This window comes from Poecilia reticulata, chromosome 3 (assembly GCF_904066995.2).
Source record: "Poecilia reticulata chromosome 3, P_reticulata-male-v2, whole genome shotgun sequence".
Classification (NCBI taxonomy): domain Eukaryota; kingdom Metazoa; phylum Chordata; class Actinopteri; order Cyprinodontiformes; family Poeciliidae; genus Poecilia; species Poecilia reticulata.
In genome coordinates this window covers 24,109,054-24,134,880 of record NC_088832.1, presented here as the reverse complement: position 1 = coordinate 24,134,880, position 25,827 = coordinate 24,109,054, and the positions used below count along the sequence as shown (strand labels likewise).

The following is a 25,827-nucleotide window of genomic DNA, read 5'->3' as shown; positions in this document are numbered from 1 at the left end:
CTCTGGTTACCTTATCAGGAGTGACTTAAGACAGCAAATGCAACATTTGTCGTACAATTCATGGATATTTGTTGTGGCTGGTGAACCTTTGAGTCAAATTGCATTTTCTTCCACATGTTTTCCTTCCACTCAACTTCCTATTTCTTTGCACTCTGAACAGACAGTCTTTAGCTGTGACTATTTGTGGCTTGCTCTCTTTGAGGAAGGTTCACTGTCTGCTGACCAATTGTCAATTCATTTTTATTTACCATTGTGTAAGACATAGCATGACATAACTTGCTTAACATCAATTTTAATGGTCTCTATTTAGAGAAATGTAATTTGTGATTTTTATCAAGACATAATTCTCAAAATAGTTCAAGCAGAGGTCATAAATGTACTAGGCTTTTCTGTATAACATGAGATGAACTGAACTACTGAGACAAATTCATTTTTAAACATATTTAAAGCTGTGAGAAGTGAGAAAAGCTAAATTGTGTCACTATGAAGCACAAAAAAAGCGTAAAATAAAATGCAGCACCTTTCAAAATATGCGTCATATTTATGACGCATATTTTGGTTATGATAGTGCAGTCCAGTCACGCAGTCAAAACGCCACAACGCATTAGGCTTCATTAGTATTCCATTATAGTCGAGATGAATTTTTAAGCAGCCCACTGTAGCTCTAACACGCCCACATCCACTCACACTGTGAAGTCAATTGGCTCGCCTGCGCGCTCGCGCTCAATCCGCGCGCTCTCGATGACTCGTGGGCAGCGAGCAGCCAGCTGCAGAGCAGAGCGGACCAGCGCTGTACTGCGGTGAACAGAGCCCGGGACCACCCGAACCGCTCGCCGTTCTACACACAAGGTAAAGCATTTCCTCCTCTAACATTACACCTCCCTCATCTCTGCGCCTCATTTGATTCTGAGCTGTAAAACAGGCGCGCAGACTTGGACAATAAACGCTTTAAAGGGAAAATGTGCGCAAACAGCGCGCTGTTGCTGCGTGGAATACGCTGCGGTTACAAACGGACTGATGTTTTTTTGTTTTTTTTCTCTCTCTCTGCATGTTACTGCGTGTGGTTGTCGCTGCAACAACGAAGATGCTTCCGTGGACAGAGCGACGTGAAATGTCTGCGCTCTGAAACCACCCACTTCATTTTTCTCTGATAACCACAAGGAGCGAACGCTAACGACGCGCCTCGCGGTGAACGTTACGCAGGTGTTCACCTAAATTACTAATCAGTGTAACAACGTTAATGGCTGCTGACTGACAGCAGCTGGCGTGCGACGTCGTCACGCAGAGCTGAAGAAATGTCCGTGTTGCTTTAGGATAAATTAGTGGAGCATATAAGCTGTAAAGTTTACAATTCAGCCACACGGAAAGTCGCGTAGTGGGTCAGTGTGAACATCACATTATGGAGCCCAATAAGTGCCACAATGGTATACACAATTAAAATATAAATATAGATATAGATATTGCCTGCTGTTATTGTCAGAGTAAATTGGTTATTACTTGATAAGGAAATGCATTCCTAAATGGAGGTTAAAAACTACAAGTGAATTATGTAATTTCTGGAAATTAATGTAGAACTTGGCCACATTTTTAAATTCTATATTTGACTGATTATATTCTTTTAAAAATGTATCAATTTATGAAGAATTTCAGCACCATACTCTGAAATAATTATTTTAATAATTACAACTTAATTATATCGTAGTCATTTGCTGCAGTATATGGCTTTATTTAATATTGTTTTCTATCAGCCTTCTCCTTCAAAATCTGTTGGGGTTGCTACTTTTTTTTACTCTTTAACATAAAAAATTTTCCTGGAATAACATTTCTGTGCAACACAGAAATGTTATTATTATTATTATTATTATTATTATTGTGCTTATGATTTGTCCTGATATTAAGCTGAAAACTTCCCACTTAAAGGAGTTGTTGTTCTCCACTGTCATCCATGTTTGACCAAAACAAGGAATTACTGCAAAATCAATGACTGATCGATGCGATCGGCTGAGCTTTATTTCTTTTCTATAGATTATTGTCATTTTAAAATTAAGTTTATTGCACTGTATGATTAGTTGTATCACATTTAAAAGTATAACCTGCATGATCTAAATGATTGTTTTTGTATATAAATGTCATGTTTTCTCATTTTAAATTCAATTTGTTTTGAATTGGCCTTATACAAATAAAACAAAAAGAACTGAAATCAGACGATATTACCCTATGTTATTTCATTATTTAATTTTAATTAAGGAATTCTAACATTTTAATAATATCGCGTTAAATCAGATTTCAATTAAGGGACACATACATTATGGTTGAATTTTCTGGCTTTTTCAATGGCACTTTTTGTGCTCCGTATGGCTGTTGCCCAGCGAAGCTCACACAAACAGGAGCGGAGGTGGGGGAGTGTCTGGGCCGCTCATCCACAGGTGTACGTCCTCACAGGCGTCTGAGCTGACAGCAGGTTCACTTTGAACACACTTTCTGTAGTGTGCAACCTGACCCCACTGACTCGGCTCTCCTACAAGAACATAATCCGACACTGAGGCAAGCCAAGACAATTTTTCCTAAGAATGCAAACACACACTCTGTCAGGAAAGAAAATCGGCTTTACACTCATTTGGGTGATGTAAAAATGTATCATAATAGGATGATTTTATTCATGTAAAGAAGGGTGTGGCTGATCAGAGACGATATCTGCAACAGTAAACTTCAAGGAAATCCTCTTTGCTTTTTTAGGCAATAATCCCCTCTTTGTATATTAAACTTGTAAGACCTGTTTTCAGGATCCAAAGCAGTCTGACGGTTTAAAAAGAGACGTTTTGTGTCTTTGCAGGGTTGATTATGACACGCTGGAGCCTCTGCAGTTCCGGCCATCATCTCTGGAGAAGAACAGATAAGGAATTGAAAGAATAAAGACCAGAAAGAAAACGGCAGGAGACGACTTGCATATGGAAGACGGAGCTTTGCAAAAAGCTTAGGGATGGAGCCAGGTTTACAGGCCTTTGACCACAGGAGCACTGGCATTCAGAGAAAAATCCAATAATGGGAAATCAGGTTAGGCATTCTGAAACACAATGAGAAGATTTCCACAAAGTGCAGCTCTCTTGAATATGGAGTTCCCTTGTGTAGTTTAGCCTGCATGCATCCTGTCTGTGGATTTCTCCTTTAGTGTGGGTTTGTGGGCTTCACATCCATCACTCACTTTCAAAATGGACACGTTTCTCTCTTACCAAGCTGCTGTCAAAATAAGGATGATATAAACAACCTGAATCACTGACAATATGTCGAGCGTTAAAAAGAAAACACCTGTCAGCGGAGGAGACGGGCGTTCAAAAACTGTAGTAAACGGCTGCAGACAGAACGTCCCTTCCTGCCATCTCTCCATCCTCCTCCTCCCGCTCCTCTTCTCCCTGGGTGCCCCTCACATGGAGTCTATAGAGAGCCACAGTGAATTCAGCTGTGAGCCCATCAGACTGAGAATGTGCCAGGATTTGCCTTACAACACCACCTTCATGCCCAATCTCCTGAATCACTACGACCAGCAAACGGCTGCTCTGGCCATGGAGGTAGGTGGTGGTGTTCTTCTTTTTATCTCCTTTTTTATTTTAAATGGCAATTCAAATGGGTTTTTTTTGTGTGAAGATGTGGAGAAATGCTGCTGCTGTTAATGTCATGTTGCTATTTCTGAATAATAATTTAATAAAATGCACAGGGCTTGGAAATGGTTGAGACTACAAAGCAGCAGCCCTGCAGAGTTTTATCTTGTTGCGTCATGCACCTGCTGAGGTCTGAAGGATTCCTCATGTAGCTTAAAGTGACAGGAACGGATATGACTCTGATACAAATGTATCTGAAATGAAAACTGACATTATGTGCCAACGTTAAATCAGTTCATCAGCTCAAAACGAGAATCTTTCTGAGGCAACAGGTCCATCCATCGTCTGCAGGCTGCAGATGAACAGCAAATTGATTAGTAGAGTAGGATAGTAACTATCTACATTTACTCGGTTACATTTACTTGGAAAATGCATACTATTAGAAGTGTTTTTATTTGAATTATTTTATTTTGAGGCGTCACTGCTTTAATTTGAGTAAAATTTCTGGATACTGAATAATTTCACTGATCGAAGAAAAAGTTTGTTTTAACCAAAAATCTACCACAAACACACCTGCAGTTTTTGTTTCATAAATTATTTCTTTACTGAATGAAATTATTTTGTAATTTTTATTTGAATTATTTTCATCTTGATCTTTAAAATACCAACATTTCCACATAACTTTGTATTTTTAGTCCGTTTGATTGTCTTAAATAGTTGAGTAACTACTAAATACTTTTTTACTCGGCTAATTTCCGAGTTAAAATATGTTAAAGTAGTTCTACTCTCGAGTCCGGTTTTTTGTATACTTTACCCACTTCTGTTTATTACTCTCAGTAATTTACATGTTCATTTTTATAAAGGAATGCGGTACAACTACAACACTTATGCTTATATCATGGGTCGCTCAGAAACAAACAAGGCTCCTTCTTGCTTTCTGCAAATGTTGCCTCAGAGCCTTTAATCTGAGAGCTGCAGGAGACACAAAGCTGCAGGCATGAAAATTGAGGATTTAAGCGAAGCAGGCAAAGGGCTCTGCTTCATCGCTCTTTCTCATGTTGCAGATTCATCTTCCTACATGTTGCTTCTTCTTAGACACAGATGGATGTGTATGTACTCATCATTCCTGACCTTTAGTTTTCTATATGAGCTCTAGCTGACAGACAGAAGGTGCAATCTGATCAGCAGAAGAAGGAAAATATTCTCCAGTGAGGTTTGTGTGTGTGGTTTAAAGCTTTTAAGACATTCCTTGGTGTGTGGACATTTGTTTGTAGCAACTGAGGGGAAGTAGTGCTGTGTTACACACACACTGTGCATCGTTATCACGTTACCCCTCTTTCCTACTCCATTGTTAGTCCCTGGAGAATGTGAAAGGACACAGAACAAGGTGTTGTTCAGTAACTATGCAGTAATTACCCGTTTTTGTCCAGACCACTATGCAAAACCTGGCTATTTTCTGAGGTGTTAATTTTACTGCCATTATTTCCTCACTACATTATAACTCTAACCCACGAATAGGGAATTAAGTTCAAATTTCAAACACGCAGAGCCTCTGTTTTCTTTTTGCACAAAGCCACACCATAATCTAACCAGTAGAGGTATGGCCTCGTTTTGGCGACTGAATTTAAACATCCCAAATATCTCCAGCAGCGTGTTCAAATAAATCTGCTTCCAGCTGTTCATAGTTGGTATATTAAATTACTCTTGCTGAAAAGCAGATGAATTTGAACAAGGCATGTGTTGGCTGGCTGAGCTGCATGTTTAATCCTGAGGGATTTTTGTTGCTTTTATGCTTAGTAAGCACTTTCCCACGTCAAAATGGATGATCAAAATTCTGTCTCATTTTATGATGGAACAAGATTTCTGCGATTTCCTGTTTCCCACGTCAAAATATGCAGTGTTGCCAAGGATCTGCAGTGGGATGATTACTTTCTTTGTGAAACTACTGACTGTAGCTCATTACGGTCAGAGCTGCAGCTACAGTCATGGCCTTTAATCAGCAAATGAACGACCGTGCAATTGTTCAGTCACGTCAGTTCCCTAATGTCTTGTCAAAACACGCTACTTCAGAGACTCCAACAACCATCTGGTGCTGAACTTGATTTGACCCACATGAAGCAGGAGCCAGGTAACCAACACCCACAGTCGCTCCAGTCATTTCTGAAGATGGCTGAGCAGCAACATGAGTCGTGTTATTTTTCCTGCTCTGCAGTGACCAGGCTGCGCTGCCCCGGTGGAAACCCTGGAGGAAATTTAATAATCCCTCAGTAGAAAACACGGGCTGCATAATACCATCTTGGGTGTGTGTGTGTTTGTATCTGTGGAAGGAAATGTCTAATTTCTCCTCCTCGATCAGTGAGTTTAACTATTTTTCCTTTCCAGATTCTTACTAAAATCTAGTTTGTTTAGATTTTTACAAGTGTTGTTCCAGTCCTGATGACTCCTTTAGTTGTGATGCTTTAAAACAGTCCAAGTTGGATATTACAAATCTTTTTGACCTAATTTAAAATATACAGCACATTAAATTAGTTTATATTTTCCCAGACTGGAAAGCACTCAAGTACACAGTTTAAAAAATAATTTAATCTGATCTTGGAGAACAAATTACACAATTACTGGCTGGAAGCATGACTAAAACTGTTTTTATAGACAATTTTCAGTCCATAGTTTCTTCATAAACATGCAACCACTAACCCCACATTGTGAATTATGTTATTAATTTAATTGGTTCTTCAAAGAGGCTGGACATTGTGTAATTTCAGAACATGCAGCTGGGATTGTTGAAACGAAGGAAAAGTATAAATTTTATAAATATAAACTGTTTGGAACCTGTAAATTTCATAAAAACAAAATGTTTTCATAACAATTCAGCCTCATATGAAATATATCATCAAAATTCAGAATATTTTATCTATGATTGTTTTGTTTATTTACCCAAATCTCTGTGGGATTATGTTGTATTAACATATTTTAGTGACATATTTTGGTTGTTGGGGAAATTTCTAAGAAAATTTTAAGTTGTACAAAACTTGTGATATGTATCCCGTCAGCCATTATGTTTGGTGATTTATTCCAAATGCAGATTTTTCTTTTTACCTTTTAACTCGCACTAGAGATAATGCCTTTATCTGTTATAGTTGAGATAACTCAGGTTCCCAAGTGGAGTTGGATTTATCCAGCGTTGTGGCTAAAGCTCCAGAAATGCCGTCGTTCCTGTAAGTTTAATTGCTTATCCAGGGTTAAAAAGTGGACACTGCTACTTCCTTCCTCTGTGTGTGTGTGCCTGGGCCGGGTTACGCTCCCAGCTGTCATCGCTCACTACTGCAAACTAGCTGCTAATCTCTCTCTCAGCTCCACAATGACGACATTGATTCCCACACCAGCGGCCACCCCATCTGCTACAATAGTCAATTAAACCTGAGCAGAGAGGCTGAAATAAGGGGGGAGGTGAAGTTGTGCAGCCAAGACGTATTTTTAAGGGAGGTTTTGTTTGTTTGTACATTTATTTACGTGCCCATGTAGTAAAATAAGAATATAATCTTTCCTGCCCATCTGCCTCAGCATGTCATGGTTCCCAGAGGATTAGTTGTTGTGACATTACCTAAGCGCTTTGCGTGTTGAAAACACAGATTTAGACGTATGACACAGTGAATGTTCATCAGCAGCAGAACCGAGTTCACCGCGGACAGATGGGTCTGCAAACCTACGAGCTCCAGCGAGACGTGGCATCATGAGGCGTCTGTTAGGTAGATTTTGTCCAGGTTTTGCAGAATTTTGTCCATTTAAAGTAAATGTTTGACAATAAATCACATTTATAATTTCAATAAATTGGCAAAGATTCACATTTTGAGAGCAAGAGACAACAGAAGAGTTTTACATTGATGGACAACAAAGTTGCTGCAAATAGGAAACACTGTAAAAATGGTTCCTTTTTGACAGCCTAAAGTATCAATGTGAAAGTTTAACAGTTAACTTGTTGCAATTATAGGCATGCTTTTACTTCAAATAATTATTTTCTTTAGTATTATTTTGGTAGTGGAAGTGCATCGACTAAATTCATAACACTGGTTGCTCTGACGATGTTTGTGCTGCTATAACCACACTGCTTTATTCTGTGGTAATCTCCAAACATTCAAGAATATCTGCAACTATTTATTACCTTAATATAAAGTTAGTATAAATGTGTTTCTTTTACACTCTGGTTTCAACAGAAATGCTTTAGGATCAGTTTACATGTTCATCTAAGGCACCAGATGAAAGGCAGCAAGAGATCAGCTATCCTGACATCAGAAACTCTTCCTTCAGGCTCGGTGAGAAATATCTGGCCAGTAGTTAAGAAAAAGTAAACGCTGATTTGGCTGCAGTAAAGTTGGCTTTTCAGTGAAAGATAAACTTGGTTTTACCTTTTGGTAAAAATTGGTGATAAAAAGATGAATACTTTGTGTTGTACTTCACATTTTCCTTTATGAGAAAATGATGTTGGTAAGAGTTTTTAAATCTCCACCTGTGTCCACAGGCCAAATTTGTATACGTTTTGAATTGCACTTGGGGGCCACACAAAGTCAATCCAAGAGCCACAAATGGCCCCCGGGCCACACTTTGGACACCCCTGGCTTATACATATATTTTTATGTGTGATGTGTGTGAACACACACACAGACGTCCATGCACCTCCTCTAAAAGAAGCACTATGATGTCTGCCTAGAAATTAGCTTCACTTGATGTGAATTTCTACATGTTAGATGTTTTTTTTTCTAGCACAATTTATATTTTTGTGTTTAAGTGAAATCTTTGTCATGGATATCGTTAAATCTGTTTTAGCAAATAAAATCTACAAGTTTCTGCTGCTGTTTTTGTAGGATCCATGTTATTTTTTTTTGTCTTAATGAAAAATGTGAATATAAAGTACAAGAGCTCTAAAGTGTGGCATTTATAATGTAGGGGAGCTTTTAGTCAGTCTAATTAAAACAGATTGTGTAGTTTTTTTGAGAAGGAAGTGCCGCTGCAGCAGGGTGGTCCATGCTAACAATAAAATCTCATCAAGCTGTCTGGAGTCTTACCTGGTGGAGGACGATGCAAAGCCCACCGACAAACAGCTCAAACCACCAGATGTGTGGTTTGAGCTGTTTAAGATTAAGAGCACACCATTGCTCTCAATGGTGTGCTCTTAATGGTGTGTAAGGCAAATAATCAGCCTGTCACTTGCTATGCGGCCTGCAAATAAATTAGATTTCTGGGTGAAACAAATTGCAAAGACCTTTTTAATGAAGTGCAAACCCCTCAAGGATTGTAAAACCCAACAACAATGCAACTGACTGGGACCTTAATTAACGCAACAAAATAAAATAAAAAGGCCTGGTAACTGGTGTCAGTGCTAGATGCTAACTCGGCTGCCTCTTCATGTCTTTTTAAGACATGTTTCTCTGAGCTCTGCACATTATTACACCCTCATCACAAAGCGGAGCAGCCCCAAAAACCCAACAGGCAAATAAGAGTTGGGACAGCAGGGAAAAATCACAAGTCAAAGAAATATAAAGGGACAAATGCAGCACAGGAAAAGCTGTTGAGCTTCTGCTGTTTCTGAACATTTGGAAACATTTGTTATGCATTTATAAAAGAAAAAATAAATAAAAAAAGCATTTTGCCAGCCTTTCCAAATCGGAATAAGACATTTGTGACCATCTTATTCTGACAGCCACAACTCTGACACAGAGGTTTTGAATTATATATAACTTTATTCCAAATGCTGAAACTGTTGCTTGCCCACTGGTTTGAACATGTAAATATACTTTACTACTGTTTTTGTTTTGTTTGCTTTTGTTGATACAACTTTTATTCTTTTAGTACACTAAGTTCAAAAAGGTCAAACTGAAACGTTATTTAATAATGTAATTAATAGACCATAGCAGCGCCGCCCACAAAGGGGCATTAAGGGGGCCATGAACCCCTCTTGAAAACGACTGACTGCCTCAAAGAATCATGTTGACGTCTTGGATACAGTCATCGTCTTCAATGAAGACCGAAATGTAAGATACTATGCATAAATAAATACAAAATAAATTTTAAATATAAGTTTTAAACATTTTAGCTATGCGCCCTTTGTACTGGCCTGATCTGGCTACCCTTATTTAAACCATCCGTGGTCCCACAGGACCATAAAGAGTTTGTATCTTTGTGTGTTGACGCTCTCGTATCGGACACTGAAACTTTGTTTTGGCGCCTCTGACATGAACTCGGTGTGACTCTAGACATTTTAGGAGGTTTTGCAGTCTTGGCTGCGTTAAAGCTTTAGTGCACAATTTTCTTAGATTGAAAAGCAGCAAAACTTTTTTAAAAAAGCAAATAGTTGTTAATTAGTTGCAGAGGCAGAAGGAATAATAATCTGTTAGCTACAAAAGGAGGCAAAGAATGAGAAGGGGTTCAGAGAGGGAATGTCAGGAGGGAAATGCTGATGGACTGACAGGTTGTGTAAAGTCTGTAGACTCTACTGTCTTTGCTGTTTGGGTTTCTCTCATCAGGGGTTCCTGTCTTTCAAAATAAGACTGGTTTGTTCATGAAAGGCCGCCCTGGGCTTTGCAGATCGTTTAAACCAAAACGTGCGTATGTGTGTGCCAAACATGGAGAGTTTTACGCTTCTTGTGTTTAATTGTACCGTTTTGTTGTTTGTGTGTATGTGAATACCAAAGTGTGTGCGTGCGTGTGGGGGGATTCCTGTGTTCGGTTTATTTTGTGTGCGTGTGTGTGTGTGTGTGTGTGTTTAACTCACCCGGAGAACTGCTGCTTTTTTTTCTTTTTTTGCATCTGAAGAGGCTCATTACCCTATTCACTCTGCAGACGGACAGATCCTCATTCAGTTTAAAAGTTCCTGTTTATTTCAGCTGAACTCTTGATTATCCTGCTTATTCTGACAGTCTATTGAAGCTGCCAGCCCAAATGAAGCAATCATTTATTTATGAACAGAACAAAGGCGCTGCCTGGTGCTGCTTTTTGGCAGACTGCTCCCATCCACATAGCTGCCACCGCCTCGTATCCAACCCCACAATGCCTCACAATGAAGAAAGCTGCTGCTGCATGAGGTAAATTATTAGTTTTTAGTTTCTACCTTAAACAGTGTTTGTGTGATTAATGCCAACACCAGTTCATTTCAATGTACGTGTGCAACACTGTTTAATAACAAAGCTCGTCTCTAGTCACTTGACATGCAGGAATGTTGACAATTCAATCCTGTAAAAAGATTCAGTTAATTACAAATATTTGTATAATTTTTGAATTGCAGCTGGGGGCCCACACAAAGTCAATCCAAGAACCACAAATGGCCCCCGGGCCACACTTTGAACACCCCTGGCTTAAACATGTATTTTTATGGTGTGTGTGTGTTCACACACACCATATAATTTATTTATTATGTCAATTTGTGGGCGTCAGTGGACATCCAGTTGTATTGAGTTAACAACTTTGCAGCAGTCACTCGTTCTGAGCGTGTAGCGACAGTGCAGATGAGAAATCCCCTCCAGCTGAACCTGGTTCAGAGTGAGCAGCCATCTGCTGCTGCCAACTGTGGGTTTGACAAGACGGAGCATAAAAAATACAAAATCACTGCTGGTCCAAGAGTATTTGGAAAAAATGCAAAGTGTTAGTAGCTCGTGTTAGTGGTTACATATGAGAGGGAAACGGCTAAACTGACGAGCTCTGAGGCAGCAGTAAAATCTGCAGGAAATGAGGGGAAGCAAAGGAAAACGATTCAGTACGTGTCCTACCTGCAAGCGTTAAAACTCACAACTCAAACCTTATAAACAGCTGATGCTTCGTTACATAAGTTCTACACAGTTTCATTGTTCAACACATTTTTTTTCCCAAGTATTTGTAATGTGCAAACCTTCAAAGAAATATAGAAATATGTTTGTGAAAAGGCTCCGTCTCATACTCAATAAAGGGCATGAGTGTCTTGTTAATTTTGGACCTAAAGGATGCACCTGAACATTTTTTCTTTAGGGTGGAATAATGTCACATATCACTATTTTAATGGTTTCAGATCAGTCGATCAATAATCATTTGATTTGTTTTAAGCATCATAAATGCTGCCAATCTGGTGACAGGATTCCTGTTTTGTTGTGCTCATTTTCTCCCTTCCTGCCGTTGTTTTTTTTTTCTTTTTACTTTTAAACAGTTCTGAGGCACGATGGCTAAACTTTAAACTGCTGCTTTGGCAGTTACTCAACAAGTCGTTGCTAGGTAACCAAAGGACAAGTGAGTTGTTGCTAGGTAACCAAAGGGTGAGCGAGTTAGCCAATTCCACCAACCTAGCTTAGCTGGCCGTGAGAGTGGCTAAACGCTTTTCTCTGCCTCCGTTTCCCAGAATACTTTGTGGTTCTGGATCAGGGTTCAGTGAAATTATTGAATATCCTATCAGACGTATTATCTATTGATATTGATCAGGTCTTGATCGTGATATATACTACCGAATTATGGTCCAGTCTTGCTAAAATGTATCCTTACATCATCACTAATATTGAGTTAGATGAGTTTCAATTGTACTGTTGAAATGCTAACATATCTCATACCCACTGTGAGTTTATTGAAATAAACTTTTCACCATCACTTTTTGTTTTTAATTTTTGGCACTGTCCTTTGGTACTTAACGGGAATATGACCCACAAATACAGGTTACTCATGTCTTATAGTCTTAATCTGAACCCATGACCTGGACCATGAGGCGTGTGTATAAATGTGGCTGTGGCCGGTTAGAGATGTATAAACCTTTGTGCTAATCCCAACTAGCGCTAACATATACACACAGATGTACACACACTCAACGGTCATTGATCCTCTTATCACGCAAAGCCACTCAACACAATATAGCTCTAACATTTTCAGCATTCTGCAGAGCGTGGGCTTTAAAAGCTCTAATTGTGCACTTCTCAAGCTACATGGCACTCAATTCCTAAAAAATGCTTTCAGGGTTTCAAATGCAGACAGGTTATCAAATCAGCTCCATTAGAGAGCAGCTGAACATTATTGCAATGGGTTTTTAGTTTGTAGAGAGATAATGACATGCAGGGAACTAAATAACTGTTGTTTTTATTCAAAATGGGGAGAAGCTCTGAAATAAAAAGTTGTTTGTTCAAACTTTTTTTTCTTTCTGAAAATTCTTCTTTGCAGTAAATCTTATACCATGTAAAAGCTGCTGTATTTCCCTTTAAATGTTTTTAATTGAATTTTGAGCAGCAGAGTTGAGGATGTGGGTTGCAACTATGAAAAACTTTCCAAATCCACTGGCGACGCAGTGGATTTGGTTCTGCTACCATAGTGGTAGCAGAACCACTGAGATGAGATTCTGCTACCAGTGACGATTCAATTTTATCCTCCAAAATGTGAATGCTCACCCCACAGCCTGGAGTTGATCAGAAATTACCCCCAAAGTTTAAGTTTTTAATTGGACGCGTCTGGTATCAGGTCGGGTTTGTTGTTGATGTCTGACTGATTTTATTAAGTTGTGGGTTTTTTCTGGATTCTTGATCTGATGAAACTAGATGTTGATTCTCCATGTTTGATTCTATAAAGTCGGTGGTCCTAAATGTTGATCTCTAGTAATGAGTAATTTCTCTAGATGAGTAAGTTTGTTCTATTTCCTGCTCTGGGTTGAGTGGAATCCTCTGGATCTTTTTGCTCCAACTAGGAGGTACGGTTGCTGCGTTGAGTGAAGTGTATAAACATTGCTCCTGTTGCTCCTAAAAGTTCCTGTAGTTCCTCTGGATTCTGCAGTAGTGTGTGATTCAGCTGGTGACCAGCATTAGGATGGTGTATTTAGGTGTAGTTATCACACTCTACTGAAGCTTGTCTCTTTCAATTATTTGATCCTTAACTTGCAAATGTATTTTTTAAAATGAAGAACAAAATCGTCCTGTTTGTTCTATTAAATGCATCTGTATGGGTGGAAAGCAGGAAGCTTGTGGTGTGTGGGTGATCTGATTCGGGGCTGTTGTTGCGCACTCTGCTCCAAGTCTTTATCACTTCTGTTTGACCTTCCTGTCCCACGCTCATCCAATTCTTTTCTTCCCACTTTCACACTTTCTGTGTCGTCTCATGTGCGAGCTCGTTGTCTGTACTTCTTGAGATTATTCGCCCATTATAGAAGCCTTGCTACAATGCGTGTGAGTGAATGTGTTTGTCTGTTATCCTGAATAAGGCTTGGCCATGAGCGAGTCTTCACATCACCTGTTGCCATGGTAGTTAAATAGGCAGAGAAAGATGGAGAGGAATGGAGGAAGGGAGGGAGACGGCAGCGGTGGGTGGGAGAGGAAAATTGGATGATGTGTTCTGGAATAAACCCGCAGAGAACGGGGCTGCTTTTCCACGCAAAAGAGGGTTTTCTGGAAACCAAGTAATTTAGCTGCCGACGTTATTTTTGCCTTTTGGTCTCAGGCGTGAATACTCCAGAACATACTGCTCTGTTCTTGTCTCGCAAAGGCAGGGCAAGGAGCTGATCAAAGATCCAATTTAATTGAGGGTCCATCACAGTTTATCACATTAGCCTCCTCTTAGCGTGGATAACAACATCAAGACATCCGACACCTGATTGGGTTAGCGTTATGCTCTTCTAACATCTTCCTCCCATAAGTCACTCAGCCAGACATTTTGTATAACAGAGTTCTTGGACTAAGAGATATTTTTTCTTTTCTTATTAAATTTTTTTACCTTATTTTATCACAAAAAAGTCAGTAGCATACAGGATCAGTCTGTGCTGCTTTAGAAGCCACAATGTTTCTGCATTCGGCAGATACTCTCCAAATATAACCTTAATTTATTTGTTAATGTATTTATATTGACTTAAATGTGTCAATAATGAAATATTTTGGATGTGAAATTACTAATGTTGCTTAAATATTAAAATTATATATTTATTTGATAGTTTCTGCTCTTCAAAGGGACTCTTAACATTTTGGTTGGTTAACTTGCAGAACTTCACCACAAATATATCGGAGCAGATTTAGTCCCGCCCACCAACAGATTCAATTTTTATGAATATTCAAAAATATTTTTGAAATTTTTAAAAATGTAATATACTCTGATTAATTTCTTTATTTTAGATTTTAATTAAAAATATTAATTGGCTGTACAAAGTTTTGACCTAATCTTTTTGTTTCATGTTTGAGTCGTTTTAGGGAATTTTTAAAAATGTTTATCAACAACATTTCAGACTTTCACCAAAATGGAAGCGCATAAATTTTATTGTTTTGCCTCATTGCTACAAGCTATTTCAACAATTAATGTGTTTTTGCTCTAATCTTGGAGAGAGAGATTCAAAATTGAATCTCAAACCAGGCCTAAAAATTACTTGGGCGTTGTTCTGTTGGGAGCAGACTCTAAATAACAAGCATTTATTTTCATCGCAGCTGAAATTACTTCAATTTAACTCGAAAATAATTTGACATTTAAATAACACTGATCATGGTTTTATGATTGCTTCATAGTTTCTGCCCACTATAAAATGACAGATAAGAGGAGAGTCGATGAATGCTGCTGCTGGAAGGAGAAAAAAGGAAACGCAGTGCTTGTCTGCGTGATGCTTGTCGGTGTGATTGTAAGGAGTAAATGGGAAGCAAAGAAAAAAAAAGAGCTGAATACTGGAGAAAGAAGATGGGAGGAGAGGAGGAGGGGAAGCGAGCGTGAAGGGGAATGCCATTAACGGCTTTGTTCGGTTCTCCCGACTGAACGTTGGATAGACATGGATAAACTCTCAAACAAACGTTCGTAAGGGGGTGAGAGTGACGAATGGCTCCTTGTTTTAACTGCCCGCTCAGAGATTATTGAGAGAACATCACTATTTGTGCAAACGTTTCGTCTGTCTGAGCTGAATTTCCCTGTGGGTAAATTTTGCCATGTGTGCATTTTGAAATGAACAACTGGAAATGTTGCTGGAGTTAAAAATGGAGAGAACGGTGTGCAATACAAATATTAGTGCTGTCAATTGATTAAAAAAATTTAACCAGATTAATTCATCGCTATGCTTAACTTTGTGAGCTTGAAATGGAAAAAATGCACATTTTCAAAAAAATTTTTTATTGTCTCAAACCAAACGTCTGTTTTCCAAGTTTTCATATTCAGGAAGGTTTAAAATAAGTAATTTTTTTTTCAAATGTAATTTATAAATGTTAATTATAATTCACTGTTCTGATATGTACATACTTCCTGGGTTTTTATCCAAAATCCATCCCTGTTTTTGCTTTTTTTAAGCAAAATTTGTTTGATTTCCCTCGCTCGTCTTTATTTTTACATTTGTTGCATTATTGACCGCAGTACAAGACCATGCAACACGCTGCCTTGCATGACTTAACCGTCTTCAGGAGAGGTATTTATGTCAAAATAGGTTAAACAGTTAATCTGCATAATGTAATATTAACGCGCTAAACTTCTTAGATTAAATGCATTAGCGTGTTCATGTTGACAGCCCTAAAATATATATTCAAAACTGGACGTGGGTGATGCAAGTCGAGGGATGAAGTCATCATATATCCGTTATATAACTGTGAGCTGTAACAATACTCTTTACCAGCACTGCAGAGAGGGAAGGAGAACCTGAGCTGCTGTAAAGCATTGCAGCAGGAAGCTAATAGTTTGAGTGGGGAAGTGATACGGAGAAGCAAATAGAAATATTATTGCTTCTGCTGCAGGAGAGAGAATAAAGGGATTGGCTCTCATAACCCAGTGGAGACAGGATGTTGTTGGGATATTATGCAGTAGCTATGAAATGGAATTAGCTGATACGGTTTGACAGCATTTGTACTGCAGGCTCTGAATTGCTGATTTGAGAGGGAGTTGAGACGGAGATGGCACGAGACGAAAGAGTGTATGAAAATTATGTTTCCAGATGGACTTAGGCAAGATTTATGGAGAAAATGCCACATTCATCTTCTTTAAAATTTAAATAGGTGCCATAATACAAGGTTTCCCTCAGAAAACGTGCTAAGCCCGGTGGTTTGGGCGCTCAACAGTCATTCATCCAGCAGCTTTTGAGTTAAAAAAATGTTTAAAGTTGACAGGAAATTTGAAAATATCACTTGATAATTATGTGTTATTTGGAAGATTAATATCTGAACACCAACTATAAAATCTTGAAAAATGCAAACATTTCTAAAATCTTAAATAAACAAACGATGCTTAGTCTGGTGGGGGTACAAGTAAAGCCTGGTGGCCCGCCAGGCTTATAGTACACGGGGGAAAACCCTGTAATCCAGGCCGCGTTTTGGACTTTCTGTATCTTCAAACTTTATAATTTGAGGTTTTTGGTAATCATCGTATGCTAACTGTGAGAATTTCATTCTTATCTCAAGAAATGAATCGTTCAGTTTCACTATTGGAGGAAACCCATCAACGGTTTGACAGCCAGGCTGCAGAGCTCTGAGTGGGACAACTATCTGATTAAAATGGGTGGCTTGGTGCCAGTTCCAGACCTGCGTCTTTCCCAGCTGGAACACAAAAGCCTGTCACCTTGATGTGACCACAGCACAAAGCTCGTCACTGTTCCAGGAAGTGTGAGGCTCTCGGGCGCCAAGCAGTCCTTCAAATCCATTTGACTCTCTAATCCAGCGAGAAAACGCCACTCCTTTTATTTCCCCTCAGTTCCTCCCCACTTAACCGACTTTCCTTCTCCTCCTGCATCTACCAAACATGAGCCCACCTTCAGACACCCATCCCCCGCCAATTAACACAAAAATACAGACTTTATATAATTTTTCTGCCACTAAATGCTTTTTTAGATATAAGCAACAAACTATTCTCTCAAAAAGTTATTTACAGTACACCACAACACAACATAAAATGTAAACAAAGATTTGCACCTTAAAGCATCAAATGTATACATGAAGTCCTGCCTCTTCATTAAAAGAAAAACCTCATTAATGTTCAGAATGTCAAATATGATGAGCTTAAACCAGATAAAAACAAAAACAGGACTCTTTTGTCATCTACAGAAAGGTGATCGGTTTCTGTCCCTTATTTAAAATGGGAATTCAAGAGGCTGTAACATTTCCATCTAGCTTACAATTGACTATTGAGTCTTAATGTAATGGAAATTTTTAATTTGTTTGGTTTTAATTTAACTATCACTTTTAAAGTAGTTTAAGAAATTATTATTTTTTATTTCACAGGCAGCTTCAACTAATGAAACTTGCATTTAAATATTTCCATGAACTGTTTCAGCTTAAAAAATAAAAAAAACTAACTGTTTGCTGAGTCTGTGCTGCTGTGGTTTGTAACAGAAACCAGGAATTTGCAGTGGATCCAAATTTCTGATTATCGCCAAACTTTGACCTCTTCCATACTTTAGAAAACTTATGTAACTAAAAAAAATAAACATTTTGCATTCAAGTCTGCATGCTGCACACTTACAGCATCACATCTGACTGGCAACATCTGTGTGAACGAGTCTTAACAGCAAAAAATGGCTTTAAATGCAGTTAAACTAAACATGCAGAATTACAGTTTTTAACAGTGTTTGGTCAGAAACTGAGCATTAGAACTGCATTGTTGTTTTTCTCTTTTTACATTTTGCTACATTTGATTTAATTTCACCAGATACAGATAATTAAAATCCTCTGTGGAAAAAAAAAGATCTTCTTTATTCTAATATGTAGCAGTCTGGTGCTTAAACTCATTCAAACTCTCTTGTTAAAAATATTTAGTCAGTTTGTGCCTCCAACATTTCAGCTGTATCTGTCATTGTTTGTTAATCGCATGGCCCATTCGTTTCCTTTTGTTGTTGTTGATTTTTTTTTTTTACTTGGAGCTTTTCTCCATGGTTTGCTCTCCCTCCCCTGTGGAGAGAAGGAGCAAAGAAAAGAAACTTAATCCTCCTTTTGAGGCAGCGGTGGACCGTCGAGCGCTTTCTCTTTTTCCAGCATTTTCTCTGAAAGTTTTCAGGTTATTCTTGACTTAAGTGAATGCTCAGTTTCCTTCACATGTAGCTTGTTTTTCTTTAACATCCTTATAATTATCACTTCAGCATGATTGTCATTTATTTTTGGATTGTTAAATACAGTTGCAAGTGCTTCTTCTTGCACTGAAATGAGCACAACTGGCACCTAAAATTATATTCTTTGTTTCTCACTTATGTTTTGCTAAGTTGCTAAAGTGAAAACCATCTTTGTCTACTTTAGAGAAATATACATTTGGAGGGCAATGACATGAAGTGTTAATATCTGCTTAAGTTTTTCACTTTTCTCAAGTGTGTAATTCTAAAGCAGAAAGAAGTTTTCAAACATGAACAAATGCAAATAAAATTCTGAACAAATGTGCAATTGAATTCAACATTTTACTTTTCTAATATCCACTCAGTCTTCAAACCAAGGTTTTCTGTGTACTCTGTCTGTACATTGTTTTTTATCTGCAGCACACAGATCAACTTGAGTATTGACTGAAAAATGCATCATGTTCCACTTGAGGTGCAGTTTGTGCTTTTTGCATGCTGACACTAGAGCTGCCAGGCCTCCAGTCCCTCCAGAACCGCCACAGGGAGTCATTTTGACTCCATGTCTGAGGTGCATTAATGAGAACCAACATGACATTTACAAACGTTGCTTTTGCTTCTGTTTTTAAAAATCTGTGTGGAATCAGAGCTTGTCGGTACAGAAATAAAAAACAATGCTAGTGATTTAGATTTTATCAACATAAAGTTAAGTTTTCTCAGAAATTGGTCATTTCATTGTAACAAGTGATGATGTCATCTCTGAGGCTTCTGTCGTGTTTAGTTGATTTTAATCTGAGACAGAAAAACACAAATGTCACATATAACTGAAGGGCTGTGACTTGTGGGGATAATTATATTTGAAGTGATATTTTTATAAATACAGAAACATCTAGTAGTGTATATTTCCTATCCAACATAGACAGACATGCAGCTGTCTGTGTGCCTGATTTTAAGTGTTATATTTGCCATTTGCTTACTCTTCTGAGGGCGGGGTTGTATTTTGGGACTGTTCTGTGTAAGGCTGAGGTTGTGCTCAGGGTTGAATTATCAGCAGAGTTCTTAAATTAAATTTTCCAGTCATTGAAAGAGTTGTGAGCTTTCAACCCTGTTTGTAGATTTATCAATCACATTTTAAAGATTATCCAAGTATTTTATTCTACTATTGATCACAGACCTCAATCACTTTGAATAATAATCAGGAGGTAGTGCCAAAAATTATATTAGGTTCTTTTGAGAGTTTTATATAATCAATCTTTAGCCCATATTGCTCTAATATGACCCACTGTATTTCCCTGAGTTTGATTTTTAATAATGCAAATATATTTAATCCAGCCAATTAAGTAAAATCCAAATTATATTTTTATTTATTGCAATTATTATTCTCATTAAATTATAACTGTTTTATTGTTCAAGATCCCTGTTGATTGCCATAACAACAGCAAACATTAATGAAACGGCTGAGTGTGCAACCTCCTATTTTCTCTCTGTTGTGGTCCAAATTACTTCCATTTGCAATATGCATGGTGCCAACTCTGACAATTTGTTAAAAATTTATTATAATTGACAAAAAACTTAACATTTAACACAGTAGTGAGGTAAATTTAAGAAAGTTAAAAATGCTAACGTGAGTAGGAAAACAGCAGATGATCCATGTAGGGAAGGTTTTGTACCACGTTTTTCTCTCCTGCCATCACATGTTGTTGTCCCCACCCCCCATCTTATTCCACCATATTTTTCAGTGTTTAAGTCGCTGCCTGCTTTCACCCTCAGGTCAGGTTTGGGGGCTTTTCTGCTTTCCTTTTCTGCACTTGTCCATCACAACTGACATACATAATGTCAGGCAATTTACTGGAGTTATTCTCCATGTATCGCTGATTGGCAACCCCGTCCCCTCCTGGCACAGCAAGGCCACTTTGTATCAATATTCTCTTTGTGGTGAGAGATGGGGGGCAATTGCCCTGAATGTCGGAATAATTGCACACAGCTAGCGGCACACATGCAATTTCTCTTCCAGACACGCAAACCTTCATGCACCACACACTGGAAAGCACAATAACTGGGACACACACTAAATACATGAAAAATGCACATAGGACATGGACAGAATGGGGACACATGAAGGGGATTTGATGTGCAGTTTGACTGAGGTGGCATTAAAAAAAGACTCTGCTCTTTGAGACAGAGACACTCAGAAAGACGCTCCCACTCAAACGTGGCCTGAGGCCTAAATAGGATCTGGGTTGGACGGACAGACAGACGACCTTTGATTCTTCCTGAGATTCAAAACTGGGGAAAAAGGGAAACTCTTTAAAATTCCATTTATGATGCATGTAAAATGCAGAAACGATTCTATAAGCCCACTAGTTTTAGTTTTCTGAAAAAAAAGCACTTATTGCAAATGTCACAAACTTAAAAAAAAATAAATAAAGCTGAGGTCAAATTCTATGGTTGTTTCTATGAAGAATGAGCTTCTGGTGTCATTTCTGCTGTGTAATTAATTATTAAAGAGGAGAACTGTGTGAATCTGAACTTCTGGTCTTCATATGCTGACAATACAGTTCATTCGGTGCCTGGACCATCATTTAAGTACATCTCCACTGCCGTTGACTGCATGTACTATGAATTGGTGCTATATAAACAGAATTAAATTTAAAATATTCTAATGTTGTCGAATAGGTTGTAAAAACCTTTAACTATTGAGTGAAGATGATGATTCTGTGCACATTACCACAGGTTTCTGTGCAGTTCTGAAATCTATGTCAGCGCTCATGCATCACTGCATCCATTTACTGGTGGAGCTTCTCTCCCATCTGTGGATCTAGAACACACCAATTGAGGAACGATCAAAATATTCTTACAAGCCCTCACTTCACCCTGGCACGCACAGAAACCTACTGGTGCATGAGTGTTTGTTTGTAAGCACATGCAATCGATTGTGACAAGAAGTTGGTTTAAGTGCAGCTCTTTGTCTCATGTTCATTTCACATCTGCGCTGCTTTGTGACGTGTGCAGCAGGCGAAGGCTGAGATTATCAGTGAACATGGGATTGATTTATTAATAAAATATAGAACATGACTTGAAACATTAAAATTACATTTCTCCCTCTGCTGCACATTAAAATACCAATTAGCATAAGCAATATTTGTTATCCATTACATTTCTGGATATTTTGAGACAGTTTGGCAAAAATATAGAATAAAAACCAAAATTAAAAAAAATAAAAAATACCGATTTGTTGTACGACATGTAATTTTTGATGAGCTGCTGTTTGTAGAGTAACAAGTTTAATACAACCTTCTTTAGTGACTCTGTTTTTATGACCATTTGTAACATTTGTTTTTTGAGAGAGCAGAAATCGTAGTAGTCTTTATCTCGAGATTCAGTTTTGTTAAACTGGGGTTATAAACCAATTAGTATTGCTATCTTAAAATATATCTGAAGGATAACCTTTGACCTTCGCATTTAGCCTTCCGACTTTTCTAGTTATTTATACGTTTATGATGCTAATTATTAAATAATTGTAGTATCTCAAATGCTTCTCAAGATGAAATATACCGGTAATGTATTTGGAGGAATCAAGAATAATTGACAGTCAATAAATCTAAATTTCAGTGGACTTAGTAACTACATTAAAGGTTATTCTGATTGTGATGTTTGTGCCACCAGTATGACTGGACTGAAGGATCGGTGTAAAGAATATCCCTGTTGCTTGTTTGCTCAGTTCAAGGCCAGCATTCAGAGGACTCTCTGCTTAAATGATTATTAAAATGATTGCAGTGACACATATTTCAGAAGCTTCTAAATATTCATGTCATGTCTTGTGCTGGTGTAAGTTTCATCCCCTCTTCAAAGGTGTAGATTTTTTACTTTGTGCAGTGCAGCTACATCAGCTTAAACCTAATTTTTTCTTGTTTATTTCCAAAGCCTTTCCACCCAATGGTGAACTTGGCATGCAGTGCCGACCTGAGGATGTTTCTGTGCGCCCTGTACGCGCCGGTGTGCACAGAATACGGCCGAATGTCCATGCCGTGTCGGTCCATCTGCCAGCGGGCCAAAGACGAGTGCCACAAACTCATGGAGATTTTTGGAGTAGCTTGGCCAGATGACATGGAGTGCAGCAGGTAAGGATGAAAAACCCAGGCCAAACAGATTTCTATGGCCATGTCAGACTGCAACCGTAGAAATAAATACATTCACATCGAATGCTTGAATTGATCTTTCACAGATTTCTTTAGATCAATCTTGGTTGATGTTTCCTGACAACACAACCAAGCAAGGGATAAACTAAACATACGGGATCAAACTACATACACCCCTTTTCAGTTTGTAACTACATTTTATTAACATTTGACCCATTATTTTATTGTTCTAGTGCTACGCCTTGTGTAATACATCATGTTGAGTTGGCGCTGGGTGTGACAGATTACAGGTTGGCTGTTCATTGTAGTAACAAGAGCACAACAAAGAGCACAGCAAATACTAAATCAACATGTCAGGCATGATTTATCTTTTTATTTCTTGTGCTCATATTTTTTTTAAACATTTCTTTCACAAAAACAGAAAAGGAGACAACTTGAGGATTTAAAATAAGAAAAATAAATATTTTTAAAGTCCTATTTAAAATCTGCATTTCCATCTTCTTTGGACACTCTTACACCTTAAGCTAATTGTTTAATCAGATTTTGCTTAAATTTTCTTTATTCTGCTCATAGTTTGAGTGAGACCACCTGGAAGAGTCGGTCGTTCTTGCGAATAGTTTGTTGTAAAAGTCTTTTGAATACGTCTGTCAGCAGGTGTTGATTCAAAGATCCCAGGTGGATCACAGAAAAAAACAGCTGGAATAATCCATAAAGGGAGGACAGGTCCCTTCAACGCAACATCAAACCGAAAAGAAAGCAGCCATGGCAAAGTTTACAGGTTCATTTTGAGTTTATGAAGAGAAGATTTATATAGGGATTTATTCAGTGAATAGGAGAAAATGAGGAGAAATATTCTGAAAGCATGAGGTTAGTTTTACAAACTCTATGAAAATTATTTTTAAGCTTTAATTCAACACAGAAATGTATGATAGTTTCCAGACTAAAAAAACTAAAGTTTCACCTACAGAACCTTGAAATACTTTCAGTCAGAATAAAATGTTCATAGGTTTTAAACCTAAATCTACATTAGCTCTAGGTTTAAAAACATTTTACTCTATTTGCAAAGTCTGTCAAATCACTTGATTTATTAGGTTATTAGGTCAATTAAATTTACTCCCAGAATAATGTTTAGTCCTAAAAGTCCCTTCAGCTTGACGTTGTGGAAGGGAAGCAAACATACTGATTTAAAAAACGGCTTCATAAAGTGTGATTGCATAAACAGAAAGCTTGTAGCAGATTCACTTGGTGTTCAAACAAAGTGTTTTGTTTCCCAGGTTTCCAGATTGTGATGAGCCTTACCCTCGCGCCGTGGACCTGCTGACGGGCCCAGAACCCACTGACCAGTCGTCCATGACGGTCCAGAGAGATTACGGGTTCTGGTGTCCCCGAGAGCTCAAGATGGACCCAGACCTGGGCTACTCCTTCATGGGAAGGAAGGACTGCTCTGCTCCCTGCCCGTCCATGTTCTTCAGCCAGCAGGAGCTCACTTTCATGAGATACTTCATTGGAGTCGTCTCTATTGTTTGTCTCTCTGCAACGCTCTTCACATTCCTGACGTTTCTCATCGATGTTACAAGGTCAGAGTAGTAATTTTATCAAATATTTCTTTTACAAAACCCTGTGAATTAAGATACATTTTCATTTCAGATTTAAGTATGCATATTTAACACTCTAACACAGTGGTTCTTAACCTGGGTTCGATCGAACCCCAGGGGTTCGATAAGTCGGTCTCAGGGGTTCAGCGGAGCCTCTGCCGCGTAGGTAAAGACTCACTTGTGTAAAGTCGTGATGACGCCCCGCTTTGCCATCACTTGCTGCAGAGGATCACGTTACATTGCTTAGCCAATCAGTGATGCGGAGGAGCCCTGATTGAAGGAGCTCCATTCTCAGCATGGATTTGAACTTGTGTCTTTAATACTTCAGCAAAGCTCACCGTTTTTCAATGAAGCCTTTGGTGTACTTCTAAATCTGCTCCTTAGTCGCATCTTTTCGGGGTTGCTACTGCCTCTAGTGGCGTGGGGTGGTAACACAACTAATATAATTACATTGCTAAATCAGAATACCGCAAAGTCTTTATTATTTATTATTCATTTTTCATTCTCTTAAAAATGTAGACCTAATTAAATGAACTAAACAAGACTAACTTAAAGTGGTTCCAGTTTTGATGGCCAACCTGTGAAACTGTGGCAAATTTAAATACCTTGGGTCGTTCCTGGACAGTCAGCTCAACTTTGCTGAAAACACTGACTATATTTTGAAGAACTGTTCTCAGAGACTCTACCTTTTAAGAAGACTTGGTGATCATGGGGTGACCCAACTAGAGTCATCCCTATGTCTTGAATTTGGGGGGGAAAAATCATATTTTATTTATCGCTACAGAAGGGTTCAGTGAATGCGCATATGAAACTGGTGGGTTCGGTACCTCAAAAAAGGTTAAGAACCACTGCTCTAACACCTACGTTTAAAATCCCTCAATCCCTGGATATTGTTGCTTTTAATGGTACATAGTTCTTCAAATCTCCTGAGAGTAAATTCCATTTAATCCTTAGCAACTTGAATTTTCAATATCAAGCAAGTTATTCATAATTTACAATCTATTAAGAATACCACTCAGATTAATTTCCCTCCCTGCTAAGGCGGGAGTGAAATTACCGTAATAACCTGATATTGGCTAGAAAGCTCAACGTCTCCCCCTTTCAGGAACCGTTTGAATTTTTCAGACAGCGCAATGTGCGGCAGAATTACGGTACTGCAAATCTGGCTGCATTATCATCAATACGTTTGGTCTGGAAGGCTCAAAATTATGAATTAGGACTAAAAGTGAAGCAGAGAAATTAATCAACTGTGTCTGTACAGGTTCCGATACCCTGAGCGGCCAATCATCTTCTATGCTGTGTGTTACGTCATGGTGTCGCTGGTCTTCTTCTTGGGTTTCCTTCTGGAGGACAGAGTAGCATGCAATGCGGTGAGCCCAGCCCAGTTCAAAGCTTCAACCATCACACAGGGCTCTCACAACAAGGCGAGTGATTAACCTGTGTCCTAACATCACAAATCCTGTCATGGGAACGTTTTCATTCTGATCCCAAAGGATTCGGTTGGATAAACAGAACTCGTTCTTGTTGTCTTT

At 38.4% G+C, this 25,827-nt stretch overlaps 1 protein-coding gene across 3 annotated transcripts in view; it reads left to right on the top strand.

Annotated features, from left to right (window-relative positions):
• The first annotated feature begins 469 nt into the window (after window positions 1-469).
• LOC103462771 (frizzled-3-like) overlaps window positions 470-25,827 on the top strand; it is a 34,230-nt gene continuing 8,872 nt past the window's right edge. The window contains exons 1-6 of one of the 3 annotated variants that reach the window (XM_008405761.3): window positions 473-849; window positions 1,085-1,203; window positions 2,834-3,566; window positions 22,486-22,682; window positions 23,975-24,277; window positions 25,557-25,719. In XM_008405761.3, the coding sequence (XP_008403983.2) occupies window positions 3,282-3,566; window positions 22,486-22,682; window positions 23,975-24,277; window positions 25,557-25,719 (948 nt within the window). In that variant the 5' untranslated portion in view covers window positions 473-849; window positions 1,085-1,203; window positions 2,834-3,281. Of the gene's footprint in view, window positions 850-1,084; window positions 1,204-2,833; window positions 3,567-22,485; window positions 22,683-23,974; window positions 24,278-25,556; window positions 25,720-25,827 lie in introns of all 3 variants that reach the window. The other 2 variants (XM_017304048.2, XM_008405762.3) reach the window with 2 other exon arrangements.